The 19,158-nt window shown below is 36.0% G+C and overlaps 1 protein-coding gene and 1 long non-coding RNA gene across 2 annotated transcripts in view; both read right to left on the reverse strand.

The window, feature by feature from the left end:
- Positions 1–1,478: 1,478 nt before the first annotated feature.
- On the reverse strand, positions 1,479–4,912 carry LOC140138942 (uncharacterized). Its single transcript, XR_011857084.1, has 2 exons — positions 4,804–4,912; positions 1,479–4,455 (listed from the first exon to the last, which is right to left on the reverse strand). It is a non-coding gene; the product is annotated as an uncharacterized lncRNA (long non-coding RNA).
- Positions 4,913–15,098: 10,186 nt separating this feature from the next.
- Positions 15,099–19,158, reverse strand: part of LOC140138943 (uncharacterized) — a 64,287-nt gene continuing 60,227 nt past the window's right edge. The window contains exon 5 of the mRNA XM_072160723.1: positions 15,099–16,451. Coding sequence (XP_072016824.1) covers positions 16,228–16,451 — 224 coding nt within the window. The 3' untranslated portion in view covers positions 15,099–16,227. The remainder of the gene's footprint in view (positions 16,452–19,158) is intronic.

Here is a 19,158-nt window from a genome sequence, read left to right on the forward strand (position 1 = left end):
AAATATTTACTCTAAAGTATCCGATACACATGTGGATCATAACTTACATGTACTATTTTAATACTGATTCAGCTTCTATGGTGAAAAGTTGATTGCCCTGTCTGTATTCACACTACTCATAATGAACGTATTTGGCGGCCATATTGAAATTTTGAACAAAACTACATGAGACAAATAAATATTTATGAAACAGTAAGGGCATAATAGCATTTGTAGGTCAAAATGTCACCCAATTCCCACATGGACACTCATATAATATTGATATCACAACTGTCTATTTTTTACGACATTTTGGCTGCCATTTTGAAAAAGTCAATTTTACACATCTTTCGCAGAGGTTGATTTTGGTAGACTTTGAATATGTTGAAATAGAGACTTAAGAGCAATATTTTCATAACTAACATGTACTATATTAATACTGATTCAGCTTCTATGCTGAAAAGTTGATTGCTCTGTCTGTATTCACAACCCATAATGAACGTATTTGGCGGCCATTTTGAAATTTTGAACAAAAACTATGCAGACAAATAAATATTTATGAAACGGTTAGGGCATAAGAGCATTTATAGGTCAAAATGTCACCCAATTCTCACATGGACACTCATATAATATTGAAATCACAATTGTCTATTTTTTTACGACATTTTGGCTGCCATTTTGAAAAAGTCAACTTTACACATCTTTCGCAGAGGTTGATTTTGGTAGACTTTGAGTTTGTTAAAATAGAGACTTAAGAGCAACATTTTCCGAAAATAGAATTCATGTTGCAATTATTTTGACCTTTGGAGATTTTGGGGCTGATTTTTACTGGCCTACTATAATTCCTAGACTGTTACCAATGGTTCAATAATAACATTGGTTTACAGCTAGAGTTGCTTTATAAATATCCAAGTCTTGTCCCAAATCACAACAGTATTTTCTGCAACATAGCCAGAAGGGGAGGGAGTGGGGACATGCAGGGGCGTACTGGGGCCACCGAGGTCGGGGGAGGGAGGTATGGGGAGGGACCAAATTTCCAAAAGGTCCCGCTGACTAAGATGACTTTTCCGGGGACAAAGGAGTGCGGAAATTTGAAATTTTAGCGCTAAAATGAGGACAATTGTGGTATAAAACCCAGCCAAATGAAGATGCACCTTTTGGGTCAATTTGGTTCCGGTATTGCAAAATGACTTGGTTAAGGCCATGTTAACCATGGTTTAATTAATATTAACCCTGGCTAAAGCCATGTTAACCCTGGTGTAAGTCATGTTAAATTGAGTTATTCATAGTTGGGCCAAGTGTTAAACCAGTATCCAACCAGGGTTAACGTGACTTAAACCACCAGGGTTAAAATGGCTTAACACCCAGTCTGTACACCTCTATAGGATTACATAATACATGGTGTGGGTGAGGCAGGGTGGTGGGGGTGGGGCAGGGTGGTGGGGGTGGGGCAGGGTGGTGGGGTGGGGTGAGTCATCTGACAAATTAACAGCAGGGAATTTAACTGAACCCAATTTTAATTCTTTTCTTTTATGCAACTTCTCATAGTACCAGTCAAGAGGCCATCAAAACAACAGAAAGTTGAACAACGCCTTAAATTAACGTTAGCACATAACTTTATATCAATAAAATATCAAATAGTTGCTAATTTTAACACAAAACTTTAACAATTATTTCCTTGTTCATGATCATATATTCATATAGATTTTTGTACATGTATACAAAACATATTTTGTTATACTGTAAATTTATACACAATTCTATTATTACCCCTGGGGTACATTAAACAAATGTAGTTTATGTAATGATAACTCTGGTTTAAGTCATATTAACCCTGATTTGAGCCATGTAAACCCTGGTATAAATAACAATAAACCTGGTTTAAGTCATGTTAACCCTGGTTTGAGCCATGATAACCCTGGTTAAGTAATGTTAACCCTGGTTTCAGCCATAAATGCTGTTTAAATCACTTTATCACTGCAAGTAATGTTAGCCCTGGTTTAAGTAATGTTAACCCTGGTTCTGGTCATTTTAACCCTCTATTGAGATGGCCGACCTATGCAAAGGGTCCATACCAATGTGATTTCCGCATGATTGGTTTTTAACTAAATAAAATTTTAAGGACATTGCAATCATCCAAGTATACGGTACTCACAATGATATAGACCACTTGGCATGTGACGTCATTGCCCGGCAGTATGCGCGCGCATTATGGCAATTTCCATTGTTCGTTGCCCTGCAGTATGCGTACGCATCGTAGTCTGCGAAGGGCACGTGCATTTTAAATCGCCCGCCACATTTCATATAGTACAGGAAAGCCATTGAACAGTGTAGCGGCTCATTCGAGCATATCGATAGACGAGTCCCTCGCCTTTGTTGATAAACAGTGATGTCAAGTGGTCTATACAGCAGGAGTTAACAGCCTTTTATAAGCCATGTTAACCGGGTGATAGGCCATTTTAACCCTGGTGGTTTAAGTCCTGTTAACCCTGGTTGGGGCCTGCTTGAAGTCATGTTAAGTGTGGCGAATACAGTGTTATCGCTTTCAAGTAAGATCAATCACTACCCACTCTGTACCAATATTACATGTATCTTACTTTTCCTGTTAAACTGCTACCCAGCAAACACAAAAATGTTCTCATAAACGTTTAATATTCAAAACGTTTTCATAACATTTAAATTTCGGGTTATTAAAGGTCATGAAGACGTTTTTAAAACGTTATTGTAAAATATTTTGGGAAAACATTTTTGCAAAATAAGTTTTTAAAATGTTTTTGAATGTTATTAAAATGTTTTATACCCTTTATATAACCCAAAATTTAAACATTTTCTCTAAAACGTTTGGTTTTTGCTGGGTAGGTTCTGATTTTCCCATTTTCCAAGGTTAATATGATTTAAACCATGGTTAACATGACTCTAACCAAGGTTAACATGACTTAAACCAGGGTTGGGAACCACTGGTAAATAGTGAGAGGGAATTTACTCTCTGTGGAATGATCATCAGGACACATGACACAAGATAATACAAAGTCTGGCAAAGGCTACTAATGATGTTGTTCTATTCGAGTTGAAATCCATACATCCCCAATGGCAGACATGACCTTAATCTCTCACACAACACAAGGGGTGTAGATTTCAAACCCCGGGGGGCCACTGGTCATTGACAAGGGGGTATCATGCGTGGCCATAAAGTTTCAAATGTCACCCTAAGCAAGTATTCACGAGGTCTGAAAATGCACCCCTAAACAAGTATGACATGTGCAATTTCATACCCTAAAATATAAATATTAACATTATTTTTGCCCCCATTAGAAGCAAGTAAATCAGTCATATTTTGACTCTAAAACCCTTCATGATAACTGGGAAAACACAAAAGTTCATAATTTTTAACCTTTATTACATACTACATTTGTCTCAAAGGACCCTAAACACTGATTTATTGTACAAGGTATACCCTTTTTCTCAAATTTCCTTGTTTTAGATACCCTATTCACGATACGTAAGTACAGTGCCTGATCATGAAAAAAGACCCTTTTTACTTGAATCTTTGGCCACGCATGATACCCCCTGGTCAATGACCAGTGGCCCCCCTGGGTTTCAAACAGAGTCACCCATTCAGGATTCAGGTAACCCCATTTGAAATTTACACTCCCTGTTTGGGAGATTAAAGCCATGTTGTAACATGTCCATAAAAAATAGATTAGTATTTCTAATGTTAGCTTTTACTGTCAGATATGTCCCCTTTTAATTCCAAGCTGAACAACTTACGTAAAGCAAAGAAAATTGGAATTTACTACCAGCGCCGATGTCGTCAATGCATGTCACTTCATCGGTCATACTACGACGCGGTCCTTTGATGTGTGTTGATTGTCCCGCAGGCCATGTACGTACTGTCCTGCGTTTAATTCAAAATCTCGGATTTGTCTTGAATTTTGCTGGGTATGTTAGTTTGATAACGTATCATTATAATTGTGTAAAAATTAGAATTTTGATAATTGATGGCATCCCACTCAGCAAATGTTACAATATGGCGTTAAGGGACTGTCATCCATAGGGGTGTATGGATTTCACCTGGAATACCCCATTGGCAAAATGCTATAAACTCAAATGTTACAATCATGTTGAGTCTATAGCTACTTCCTGCTTGTGTTTGGGCATTGGGAAGTGGTTTTAACCGCTTCCCATTGCCCAGACAGGAACATGTTAACCATGCATGTTAACCTTGGTTAGAGCCATGTTAACCATGGTTTGATTCATATTAACCCTGATTAAAGCCATGTTTAAAGTCGTGTTCACATTTTGAGTTACACCCGGCGTAAACTTACGCTAAAATAGATCAAAATTCCACAAATATTTTCCTTACTCCTACCGCGTGTCCACACCTAGCCTACTCTTAGCATTACACCGACTAGTTCCACCAAGTATTCACTTCTGGTCGGCGTAAACATTGGCTACCACTTCCGGTGTTTCTGTGACCTTTATCAACCACGCGATATGTAATTTCTTAGTTCTGACCAACAAAAGGTCAAACTTACTCCGGGTGCCAGGCGTAATCTGCGTTTACATTGCAACTTACGCCTGGCGGAAGTTACACCCAGCTCACTACTCCTGACTTTTGTCAGGAGTAAATCGTCGGACGTACGCCTGGCGGAACTTACGCTGACCATCTTTCACACTGCACCTACTCCTGGCAGCACCTACCGCTACTCCTAGCAACTTGCGCCGACCAAGTTCTGCCGGGCGTACGTCCGACAATGTGAACACGACTTAAGTCAAGTTATCAGGAACCAGTGAAATAGGCTATTCCACACACACACTGAAGACGATTTTCAAACTCCAACTAAGTTCAACAGTTTGAATTACTCCAGATCGAACCAATTTCATCCATTAAAAGTGGAAAAGGTGAGATAGATTTTGGAATTCCAAACAAAATAGTCTCATTTGAGGGTAAATTGTGTAGATTTCAACTTGATTTGATCCATTTCAACCAATACAAGCTAAAATCAAATCCTGGACATATTTCTTGTATTTTGTGAAATATCTTTTCTTTATCAATGTAACAATTGGAATTTCTATAATTGGCGATGAAAAAAAAACCACCCTGTTTTACGGGCGGATGGACTTTTCAAGAAATTCTCCCAAAATGTAAAATCTGGGTCGGTGTCGGCCCGTAAAACAGGGTGTGTTTTTTGTTGTGGCCTTATGTTAAGTTTTATATACACAGTATTGTTCTGGTCTCATTTAAAATTGGTTTAAAAATATCAAATTAAATGATACACATTTATTAAATCTCCATAACTCTATAATGTCAACAAGTCACCCTTCAATTTAATATAGTATAAAATTCAATCATTGTTATTATAACAACATATACATTAACTTCCAACACACATGCATATTTTTTATAAATGAAAAAAAAGTTGACATTGTTCCTGTTTCATGTATAGGAATACACCCAAATGTATTTGGAATACATCCTACTGTATTAGAAGTACACCCAAACGTATTAGAAGTACACCCAAACGTATTAGAAATACACCCAAATGTATTAGAAATACACCCAAATGTATTAAGACTACACCCAAATGTATTAGAAATACACCCAAATGTATTAGAAATACACCCAGATGTATTGGAAATACACGAAATGTATTAGAAATACACAGAAATGCACTATATATTGCATGTACTGTACCTCTTACAATTAAGGGGTAAAAGTATTAGAAGATTGATATAACCAAGTTAGTTATCTTTCGACCAACCATCAATGCTTGAGTTGATATATACTGCGCCAATAAAATATCCTTACACTTGGAATAATAATCACAATTTCAAAACTGAACAATATTGGGGTAAATTTGTTTTTTTAATAGATGCACTATCTAATCCTGCACATTATGACACCACATTGAATCCAATGTGACTTCAAGAAGCAAAGTTACAAGCATTTGCTTAGACGAAGGTCCAGTTTTAAAAGTAACAAACTGGCCTATACAAGGCGCAAAAAAATTCCAACAAGCGCAACAAAGAGACAACACAGTTTCTTCAATGAAGCGTTATTTAAAGCAGTTTTTATTTCAGTTTTTACTTCTCAGTACTTTTCATAACTTTCATTTTATTTGTCAGTTCTTTTGTTTCAGTTTTCGTTTGTTCCTTTTGTTTTAAATTAAAGCCAAATGCATAAATTAGCCATTCGCCACACTCAAACCAGATGTCTAGTCTGTGGAGTTTTGAATACGCTAGTTTGTCACTTTTAAGACTGGACCCTCGTCTAATCAAATGCTTGTAACTTTGCTTCTTGAAGTCACATCGGATTCAATGTGGTGTCATGATGTGCAGGATTAGATAGTGCATCTATTAAAAAACAAATTTACCCCAATATTGTTCAGTTTGGGAATTGTGATTATTTTTCCAAGTGTAAGGATACTTTATTGGCGCAGTATATATGAAACCTTAGATGTAATGATATTGCCCAATACAAATTTACCATTAATTCTGATTAATTAGTTAATAGTTCATTAATAACAATCTTCGAAACAGCTTCAACTATCTATCCAAAGATTGCACAAATTTGGTTCTGGCGCCTAAACAGTATTAGAAATAAGGGTCTGCCTATTGGCACCACTCATTGGACCTACAGGGCCTGAGAAAATTTGATACCAAAGTCAGCTTCTTATTTTGGACCTCAACATTCATCATTTTCACAAATTATAGCTTCCGGCTTTATTGTACAATTACCATTATTTTGTTCATGTCTGAGTCTGATGTATTAAGAAGTGCACTGTTTATAGCCTATATGAAAGGTTTTGGTTTTTTTAATTTGAGTTTATGCTCATTCAGATTGATGAAGGACTGTGGAATTTTAATCTACGGGGCCCAAATGGCCCTTGAACATTTACTGAACAGCTTATTGGGCTATTCCAGTTGAAATCCATACACCTCCAATGGAAACATGACATAACCTTAATCTCCCACACAAGGGATGTAGATTTCAAATAGAGCCACGGATTCAAGTAACCCCATTTAAAATTCACACTCCATGTGTGGAAGAGTAAGGTCAAGTCTTCCATAACGGGTGTATGGATTTCATTTGGAATAGCTATTTCCAATGCTGATCCTATAGGAACACACCCAAATGTATTAGGAATACACCCAAATGTATTGTGAATACACCCAAATGTATTAGGAATACACCCAAATGTATTAGGAATACACCCAAATGTATTAAAAATACACCCAAATGTATTAGAAAAACACCCACATGTATTAGCAATACACCCAAATGTATACTACGCCAAAAAGGTATCCTTACACTAGGAAAAACAATTTCAAAACTGAACCATAATGGGGTAAATTTGTTTTTGCAATAGATAGCACTATTTAATCCTGTACATTATGACACCTTAATACACACCTATGACGTCGCGCTATTGTTTTACCGCTCCATTATTTTCCACGAATGGAGCGATGATCTAATAACACGCCATTCAGTAAATGCCTTTCTCTTTTCTCTGAAAAGCAAATACTTTTCAGGAAAAAGTACTGGCATTTACGAATGTAGTGTTAATATCAATTGCGAAAAGTGCGGTATTGTTATCATCACTTCATTCATGCAAAACAATGATACGAAAAACAAGAAGAAAATGATTTTCATTAATACAATAAATTGAGGAAGCGGATAGCAACATTTGCACAGTATTGTCATGGGACCTGAGAGCACATCATACATATCGAATTGCATGCTGAATACGAGGATTGTCCCTATATCTAATAATAATAATAATTTTGATTTTGTGAAATTTGCGATATAATACAAATTATTAAAATTTCATATTTTTTATATTTTTCCAAATTTAACAGTCCTCGAAGTAAACTTTATAAATCTAATGATATGTAATTAAACTATAGGCCTATGTAGCTGGGATGAAAAGCCGACTCAATTGAAAATTTGACCTTTCATATGTTTCCAAAAAGACCTACATTTTTTAGTGTTTTGAGGAAAAAATTTATATCTTTAATAATGAAGGTCACAATTTTCATATGATTGACGGCTGTTCAACCCAACTTCCTACTATTTACTGCATATCGTTAGATTTATACAATTTACTTTGAGGACTGTTAAATTTCAAAAATATCTATTTTTAATAATTTGCCTTAAAATGTGTATTGTATCGCGAATTTAATAAAAATCTAAATTATTTGATATCAGAAGGATGTGTCTGATTTGCTCTTAGGTGCCACAAACAAAATACGTAAAACGTCGCTATCCGAGCCCTTACAATGCAATCTGTGAAAAGCAAGTCAAGATCAAAACGGGCATGTTAAATTGTTGGCTAAGTACGTTGTACTTATCATGCAAGATGTGTTTTACCCTCACTTAGGCCTGAGACCATAAGGCTTTACTTCGTAGGCCTTTACTTTTATTTATTTGGACCTTTCTTTCTACGTTCACTTTTTTTTATAACATTTTTTTCCTTCTTTATATTTTTATACGTTTTCAGTGGCTTAGGCCCTACATATAATTTGTCATATTTTGGGCAACATTGCTACATATACATAATACACATTCTGTATCAATGTATTTAGGCCTATGAATCTGTTTATTTTCAAATCGTTCTCTTCGGGCATGTTTAATAATGATAAAAGCCACAGTAGGTCTATTTTCTGTATAATTTTTATTTGTCATTAGTATATCTGATGTTTCATCTGATGGTATTTTGGCATGCTTGAATATTTACTTACATCGATCAGTAGGCCTATCCGATACCGTAAAACGGGTAACTTTGGGCACTTTTCAGAGTTTTTAAACCACTGCTTCCAAACAAAACCAAATATATTTCTAATTATCTCTTTTTTATGACGTTAGGGTTCCCCTTCTACACCTTGAAGTTGAAAAAGATTTTTGAATAATTTTGAAAGGGTGCCCTAGGGGTTGAAAATAGCCTGACCAAAGTTACCCCGCATTTGGGGCAACTTTGGTCAGAGTATTACATTCCATGAAGAAAAGAAAATGAAAAAAAATGATCTTCGCTGTATATGGGCAAGGTTTTGTTTTTTGTGACATTTGTCCCCATGCAAAATTAAGCAAGCACGCATCCTTGCTCACAAATATATCGATTTTTATTTTGTCTGAAATATATGTCAAAATATGCTCATTTTTGGTCAAAAATGCCAATATTTTCGTAACTTTCAAAGAAATTGGACATGAGCGACTTCTTCCAAATATATTTCTTAACAAATTGAGACCAAATATGACTAAAAACAATATTGCTGTACGGAAATATGACCAATTTAAAAAAATATATTTGAACGACCAAAGTTACCCCGCTTACCGAAGTTACCCCCATTTTACGGTAAATAAATATTACAATGTTAGGGACGCTCCATTTGATTTCGGAAGGGGACTGGAAGTTGAGGTGGCTTTTATTCAAGCGTCAAGGCGGCGAAGTTTGTTTTGTTTTTTTGCCGACAAAGTTCAAGGACAATAATAGGCCTAGGTAAAATGTGTTGTAGTACATTTAAAATTTTCGTACCTTTTCGTACCTGATTTTGGTCCTTCTGCTGCGAATCAACGATATATATCCTCGGAATGATTCCATCACAAAATTATCCAAGATAAACAATAGTGTCCATAATTGCATGGTTGTTCCAAAATCGTAAACTCGATTCACAGAGAAGAGTATCATTGCTCAGGTATAGCGATAGGTGTAGTTTTCTTGAGGTTGACAACTGTAATGACCATTTCATATGAGCCTATGCATGCTATATGACCTTTTTGCCAATTTTCCTTATTATGCAAAATAGAGACCTAAACCAGAGAAGATGTAATACGCAACTACTTCAACAGTTAATACATTAGAAGTGGGCATAAAGAACTATTGATGGTCTAATCACTTTAATGATTTTACGAATCTACGTTTATTCAATTTGTGTAACAAACATTTTAAATCTTTATAATTCAAGAAGGTGGTTACGGATGATTTGAACTAAACACCTGGATCGTGATATGATGGGTATTTCTATAGACATTTTACATAAAGCTGAGTCGGACTATTTTTGCACTCGCACCTAAAATTTAGTACGATCATTATATTAGTGTATTGTCCGCATCAATGAGTAATTGATCAATTTGTAAAGAGCAACCTATTTCAATAACACTCCATTCGTGAAAAATAATGGAGCGGTAAAACAATAGCCGACGTCATAGGTGTGTATTAAGTCGAAGTTAATGGCGGTCAGATTAGAGCGTGAGTGGGTAAGAATGGCTGAGCGCGGAGCGCTCAGCCATTCTTACCCACTCACGTTCTAATCCGCGGCCATTATCCTATACATATTGAATCCAATGTGACCTCAAGAAGTAAAGTTACAAGCGATTGATTAGACGAAGGTCCAGTTTCAGAAGTGACAAACTGGCCTATACAAGGAGCAAAAAGATTCCAACAAGTGCAACAAAGAGACAATTAACACAGTTTCTTCAATGAAGCTTTATTTACAGCAGTTTGTATTTCAGTTTTTACTTCTTTGTACTTTTCGTAACTCTCATTTAAATTGTGAGTTCTTTTGTTTCAGTTGCTTTTGTTCCTTTTGTTTTAAATTAAAGGCACACATAAATTAGCCATTCACCACTCTCAAACCAGATGTCTAGTCAGTGGAGTTTTAAATAGGCCAGTGTGTCACTTTTAAAACTGGACACTCATCTATTCAGATGCTTGTAACTTTGCTTCCTGAAGTCACATTGGATTCAATGGGGTCTCATAATGTGCCGGATTAGATTGTGCATTAAAATTAGAAATTTACCCCAATATGGTTCAGCTTTGAAATTGTGATTATTTTTCCAAGTGTACGGATATTTTTTTGGCGCAGTATATTCGAATTCTCGCTATTCGCAATAAGGGCGCCGCCAGCGGTTTGCGATGTAATCGTGATGTATCATGGGAAAAGGTCGACATCCAAGTCCGCGCAACACGTGACAATATTTTTTTAGTTTGTCAAAATAAAGGTGTTACACGCGAATCGATACTCAATAATACTTAATAATGTCATTTGAAATGTGCACAATTAATTTTTCTCTATCGATTTGCGTGTAATACCGTTATATTGACAAACTAAAAATATTGTCACATGTTCCTATGTAATAGCATGGTAATATTCAGTATTGCGGACTTGGATGTCGACCTTTTCCCATGATACATCACGATTTTCCCATGATACATCACGATTATCGCATAAACCGCTGGCGGCGCCCTTATTGCGAATAGCGAGAATTGCATGCTGTGACATATCATACTAGCAGTCACAGCATGTGATTCAAAAATCCCTAGTAGTTGCAACATAGCGACAAAGTAGTCATCAAATCACTTCAGCATACTATAATATTGACAGTAATTTCTTGGCCAAACTGGAACATGCACGTTGCGTCCATGTAGCGTACTAAGCGTGTACGCAATGTAAGGCGCATGTATGCTTTCTTCTGTACCGCGCTATATTTGCGTGTGTTTATCGCTCAGCCACTAGAGTTTATAGTGTTTCAGTTTGGCCAAGAAATTACTGTAAATATTATAGTGGGTTATCGATCAGATATCAGCAATCGCATTTCTGCTAAGCGATAAAATTAAGTTATGTCACAAACAGCGCTACGCTCCAGCAATTACGTAGTATGATATGGCTTGAAGGATTTGTGTGAATCCTACCTCTTTCGTAAAGACTTATTTATGATTGATCTCATATTTATCTCATGGGATTTTTCTTGTGGTAAATCAAAGGTAACACCAATGTAATGTGCCATGCCAGACTATGACTGAGGAATACACCCAAATGACTGAGCAATACACCCAAATGTTTAAGAAATACACCCAATGACTAAGAAATACACCAAATGTTTAAGGAAAACACCCAATGACTGTGAAATACATCCAAATGTTTGAGGAATACACCCAATTACTGGGAAATACCCCCAAATGTTTGAGGAATACACCCAATGACTGGGAAATACACCTAATGTGCCAGGCTATAGTTATTCTCATTCATAGAGCATTACTGGTAAAATGCATGAAAAAATAAGTCTTTATAATAGTGTCCTTCAGCACACACATCTATGGGAATGTTACCATGGTTACATGAAAATAACAATAATATACAAACTTACAATTCATTTTACAATCATTTTGAGTAACCTGTTATTATCAATTATCAACATTGTCCACTCTCTGAGTCCATCATATATTGATCAATGGGCTATTCCAGTTGCAATTTTTAAACCCTTTGGAAAACATGGCCTTAATATCCCACATAGAGAGTGTCAAATGGAGCTACCAAGTCAGGTACCCTATTTGAAATGTACACTCTAGGTGTGGAAGCTTAAGGGCATGTCTTCTATAGGGAATGTATGGAATTAAGGGTAGACAGGGTATTGTTGGTCGAAGCAGCCAAAAAATCGATTTTTATTGTCTAAATCAATATATTAGTGAAAAATAACACTTTGATGTTTTGCAAATGTTCATTCTACAAATCATATACTTTGAAAACTTGCTTAATTTATTGTTGTTAATGAGTTATGTACATTTTACAAAAGTGTTGTTGTTTTAGCCCTCTTTACAACATAACTCAAGAACCACAGGACCTATAAAAGCATTTCTGTGATATTTGAATTCTTCTACACGCTCATAAGGAAATGGGCAATGCAATTTTTGCCGAAACTCACTACCATTCGCAAGATGTTGTGAACTACCAAATCGCAACACTTTAAAATTGTGTATTACCTTAAGAGGACATAAATTCTCAGGTTCCGTGTTTTGGGCAAGGTCCAATGTGTTCCTTAAACTTTTACAAACCTCCAAGCTACTTTGGAATCTACTATAATTATTGCTCATTTTATAAACACACTGCTAACTGAAGTCTTTTCTTCTTATTAGAAATACACCCAAATGTATTAGGATTATACCCAAATGTAGTAGGAATACACCCAAATGTATTAGGAATATACCCAAATGTATTAGGAATACACCCAAATGTATTAGGAATATACCCAAATGTATTAGGAATACACCCAAATGTATTAGGAATATACCCAAATGTATTAGGAATACACCCAAATGTATTAGGAATATACCCAAATGTATTAGGAATACACCCAAATGTATTAGGAATGTACCCAAATGTATTAGGAATACACCCAAATGTATTGTGAATACACCCAAATGTACTAGTAATACACCCAAATGTATTAGGAATATACCCAAATGTACTAGGAATACACCCAAATGTATTGTGAATACACCCAAATGTATTAGGAATACACCCAAATGTATTAGGAATACACCCAAATGCATACAGGAGTAAAAAGGTGATTATACCAAATTAGTAACGGTACTTTACTCATCCAGTGCCAATTCAATTAAAGGAATCACATTAAAAATATGATTATACAGGGAAATTACTTACTCTTAACTTAATTGCTATCAATTAAAGGAGTCAGGATAAAAAGGTATTACTCATATAAGAGTAACTTTACTCTTCCTATAGCTTAAATTCAAGGAGTCGTATCAAATACTTACATACACAAACAGTATAAAGGTGATAACGTCACAGGAGTAAAATAACTCTTCATAATTATGCCTTAAACATGTCAATTTAAAAGGAAGTTAACTATACCATTAATTTTAGGAGTCACAAAGACAACTTCCAAAAGAGTAAATTCTACTCTTATGGCCTAAATCTGGGCTATTCCAACTGAAATCCATACACCCCTATGGAAGACATGAACTTAATCTTCTACACAGAGAGTGTGAATTCAAATGGTGTTACCTGAATGGGTGATTCCATTTGAAATCTACACCTCCTGTGTGAGAGATTAAAGGCATTTATTCCATACGGGGAGTTTGGACTTAAAATGGAATAGTCTAGTCTTTGTTCTTTAAAAAATGTTTGATTTTCAAAAGAAATTTGCTCTGAATGTGCAATATGTGACCCACTTTGAAAATGTAAATGTTGAAAGTTTATCAAATTGAGAAATGAACTTTGTATACAGTTTTCATATAATTGGCCCCTTCTAACCGTTGATGACGTTTTGGTTTGGCTAATTCCAATCAGGCCAGAATTACAGAAGCGGAAAGCGAGGATGATTGTGTAGCCTGAAAATATTCATATTCATATATTCATATTTTATTTCCATAAAAATCAAAGACATTACATAAAAAAATATATAAACACGGTACATATGGAGGAAAAGGCTGGGAGACCAAAAAGGTCTGAAAGTTAGCCTTTCCCTGAAATCAAATGAAATTAACATAATAAATCAACATCACATAACATAGCCAAAAGACAAGGTAAGGGGAGGGGGTGCTCATGAAAAAGATTAATTATATTTAGAGATCAGTTTTGTTTTGAATTGATTACGGAAATGTTTAACAGGTTTTGATGCTTTCAGATTTTTATCTAAATTGCGTAGCTTGGCTTCCCTAATTCCGAAGTGATTGGAGTTAGCCGAGCCAAAACGCCATCAACTGCTAGAAGTGGCAAATTATAAGAAAACTCTATTGGCTGCTATTAGGTGACCCAAATTCACGTTTTGGGATTTAAAATAAAATATAGCTGTATGAAATCAAAAACAGCTGTTTTGATTGATTTTGACAGAAATTTTTAGAAAATCTTTCATCCTATTCCAGAAAAAAAATCCAGTCAGACTGGCTCTACTTGGTCCAATTGCCCGTAGAACAAAAGGGGACAAAGTTTCCCCAATTTGCTTGATCAAATTACACATTTTAAAGATTAAAAACATTTTAAATGTTCTATTAAAAATATATGTCTCACATTTAGAGTAGCAATACTCTTTATGCTAATAACAGGTGAGTAATAAATGACTCAAATGAGTAGCAATACTCAATAAATGAATCACTATGAGTAGCAATACTTAATGACTCACATTAGTAGCAATACTCAATAAATGACTCACATGAGTAGTAATACTTAATGACTCACATGAGTAGCAATACTCAATAAATGACTCACATGAGTAGCAATACTCAATTAATGACTCACATGAGTAGCAATACCTTTTATGCTAATTACAGTTGAGTAATTTTGACTCTTTAGTGAGTCATTTAAAGAATTAGTACTTTATATGTCAAAAATGATTCATATCGGATTGTTTCTCTTCCTGTCTTTGATTTTGGGAGTATAATTACTGACTCAAATAGAATTCTACTCTTTAAAGAGTCATTTAAAGAGTTGTGTGAAAGACCACAAGTTGCCTGACAATGGCCAATGGGTTAATTCATTTAACGTCCACACTCCCTCTGTGGAAGATTATGGAAATATCTAGGCAGTTCCATTTGAAATTCCCACTAAGGAAGCTTTTGGGAATATCTTCCACAGGGGGAGTATGAATTTCACATAGATTTAGCACATTAGCCAACTCTATTTGCAACTCACCCTCCCTTTGTGGAAAAATTGGATTGAATCTTTCTCAGAGGGTGTTTGAAATTCAAATGGAACTGCCTAATGTATTTATTGCATTTGCGATTCATACTCCCCCTGTGGAAGATATTTCCAAAATCTTCCACAACGTACATGGGAGTAATGATTTCAAATGTGCTCATTCCATTTGAAATTCATACAATACCTGTGCCACAGTAGAAGTGAAACTGCCTAATTTGTTCATTCCATTTGAAATTCATACAATACATGTGCCATAGTAGAAGTGAAACTGCCTAATTTGTTCATTCCATTTGAAATTCATACTCCCTATGTGGAAGATATTCTGAAATCTTCCTCAGTGGGAGTGAGGATTTTTAAATTGAACTGCCTAGTGTGCTCGTCTATTTGAAATTCATACTCCCCCGTGGAAGAAGTAAGGATTTCAAATTATACTACCATTCCATTTGAAATTCATACCATACACATGGAAGATATTTTCAAAATCTTCCACAGTGGGAGTGAAGACTTCAAATGGAACTGCCTAATGTTCATTCCATTTGAAATTTATATTCCCCTGTGCAAGATATATTTAACAAAAAATCCACAGCAACACACATGAGGATTTCAAATGGAACTACCTATTATGCTCATCCCATTAAAAATGATACCCTTTCCATAGAAGAAAATTTCAAAATCTTACTTGCACAATGTACATGGGAGTAAGGATTTCAAATGGAACTACCTATGCTCATTCCATTTAAAATTCATATCCTGCCCATGGAGGAAATTTTCATATTTTCCAGAGAGGGAATGTGGATTTTAAATAGAATGCTCTTATTCTGCTGGTTTATCTTCTTGTTGCTCTGTGGGTGTTTCTTCTGCAGGTGTTTCTTCGGCTGGTGTTTCTTCTGCAGGCTTTTGTTCTGCAGGCGTTTCTTCCACTGTTTCTGCTGGTGTCTCTTCTGCTGCTGGTTCGGCTGGAGTCTCTTCAGCAGGCTTTTCTTCTTCGGTAGCAGCTGCTGGTTGTTCTTCTGAAGCTGGAGGTTGTTCTTCTGCAGCTGTGTAAGAGATGCAGACAGGGTATTGTTAGGAAAAATATTAAAAGCTTTCCTTGATCATTATTCCTTTTTGAGTAATATATACATCCAAATGACTAAATATAGGAATACACCCAAATGACTGAAAAATACACCCACATGTTTAAAGAATACACCCAAATGACTGAGAAATACACCTAAATGTTTCAAGAATACACCCAAATCACTGAGAAATTCAGGGTGAGAAATACCCCTAAATGTTTGAGGAATACACCCAACTTTTTGAGGAATACACCCAAATGACTGAGGAATACACCTTAATGACTGAGGAATACACCCAAATGACTGAGAAATATACCCAAATGTATGAGGAATACACCCAACTGTTTGAGGAATACACCCAAATGATTGAGGAATACACCCAAATGACTGAGAAATACACCCACATGTTTAAATAATACACCCTGGACTGAGAAATACACCTAAATGTTTCAAGAATACACCCAAATCACTGAGAAATTCAGGGTGAGAAATACACCTAAATGTTTGAGGAATACACCCAACTTTTTGAGGAATACACCCAAATGACTGAGGAATACACCTTAATGACTGAGGAATACACCCAAATGACTGAGAAATATACCCAAATGTATGAGGAATACACCCAACTGTTTGAGGAATACACCCAAATGATTGAGGAATACACCCAAATGACTGAGAAATACACCCACATGTTTAAATAATACACCCTGGACTGAGAAATACACCTAAATGTTTCAAGAATACACCCAAATCACTGAGAAATTCAGGGTGAGAAATACACCTAAATATTTGAGGAATATACCCAACTTTTTGAGGAATACACCCAAATGACGTGAGGAATACACCTTAATGACTGAGGAATACACCCAAATGACTGAGAAATATATCCAAATGACCAAGGAATACACCCAACTGTTTGAGGAATACACCGAAATGACCCATATGTTTCTTCACAAGTCTCCTGAGCCCATAAACTCAAACTAGAAAAAATGGGATAATTCTGGTTTACCCTGCGCACAAGTATAACCATAATGTTACCCTCAAACACTAGGGTACACAGGGTTAACCAGAATTGTACCAAAAAACCAACATAACTTATTCCCTCCACCAATTCAATTCTACACACTACAGAAGCCTATTCAAAGCCCAAGCCATGGATTTCTATAATGATATTATTAGAGTATTCCAGTGTGATCAGTTGAATAAATCTTGGCATGCACCCAAACTGCAGGCACCCAAATGAGAAATACACCCAAAGGTTTGAAGAATACACCCAAATGACTGAGGAATACCCCCAAATGACTGAGGAATACACCCAAATACCAGTGGAATACACCCAAATGACTGAGGAATACATCCAAATGTTTGAGAAATACACCAAAATACCAGAGGAATACACCCAAATAACTGAATACACCCAAATAACTGAGGAATACACCCAAATACCAGAGGAATACGCCCAAATGACTGATGAATAGACCCAAATACCAGAGGAATACACCCAAATACCAGAGGAATACACCCAAATACCAGAGGAATACACCCAAATACCAGAGGAATACACCCAAATACCAGAGGAATACACCCAAATACCAGAGGAATACACCCACAGGGTGTCTGAATAAAAGCAAGTCTTAACTGCATCCACTTTTTTACATTAAGTTGTTAGTATTAATATACTGAAGACATCATTTGCATTGACATAATACTTTTGAATGCCATTGTAACAGCTATTCCAGTTGAAATTCATACACCCCTAAGGAAGCTAGATATGACCTCAATCTTCCACAATGGAAGTGTGAATGTTAAATGGGGTAACCTGACTCCATTTGAAGTCTCCATCTTTGAAGTCTCCATATCTTCCATAGGGTTGTATGGATTTCAACTGGAAAAGCCCAAACCTACTAGTGAGCAGTCGGATTTTTTTCGGGGGGGGGGGATAATAAGTAAATAGCCATGTAATCAGGTAGCAACTTTGAAATTGCAGCCTCATATGATAGTCCCAATATGCAAAATGATTAAGCTAACCTAACCATAACCCTAATTCTTTTGTTTCAGGCATACACCCAAATGACTGAAAAAACAACCAAATACCAGAGGAATATATGTCCAAATGTTTGAGGAATACACCCAATTGTTTGAAGAATACACCCAATTGCTGGAGGAATACACCCAAATGTTTGTGGAATACACCCCAATGTTTGAGGAATACACCCAAATGACTGACAAACACACCCAATTGCTGGAGGAATACACCCAATTGTTTGAAGAATACGCCCAATTGCTGGAGGAATACACCCAAATGTTTGTGGAATACACCCCAATGTTTGAAGAATACACCCAAACAACTGAGCCATACACCCAAATGTCTAAGGTACACCTAATTTTTTGAGGAACATACCCAAATAACTGAGGAATACACCCACATGACTGAGCCATATACCTAAATGCCAAATGTTTGAGGAATACACCCAAATGTTTGAGGAATACACCCAAATGACTAAGGAATACACCCAAATGTTTGAGGAATACACCCAAATGTTTGAGGAATACATCCAAATGTTTGAGGAATACACCCAAATGACTAAGGAATACACCCAAATGATTGAGGAATACACCCAAATGATTGAGGAATACACCCAAATGACTAAGGAATACACCCAATTGCTGGAGGATTACACCCAAA

The sequence above is a fragment of the Amphiura filiformis genome, chromosome 18 (assembly GCF_039555335.1).
Source record: "Amphiura filiformis chromosome 18, Afil_fr2py, whole genome shotgun sequence".
NCBI classification, from domain to species: domain Eukaryota; kingdom Metazoa; phylum Echinodermata; class Ophiuroidea; order Amphilepidida; family Amphiuridae; genus Amphiura; species Amphiura filiformis.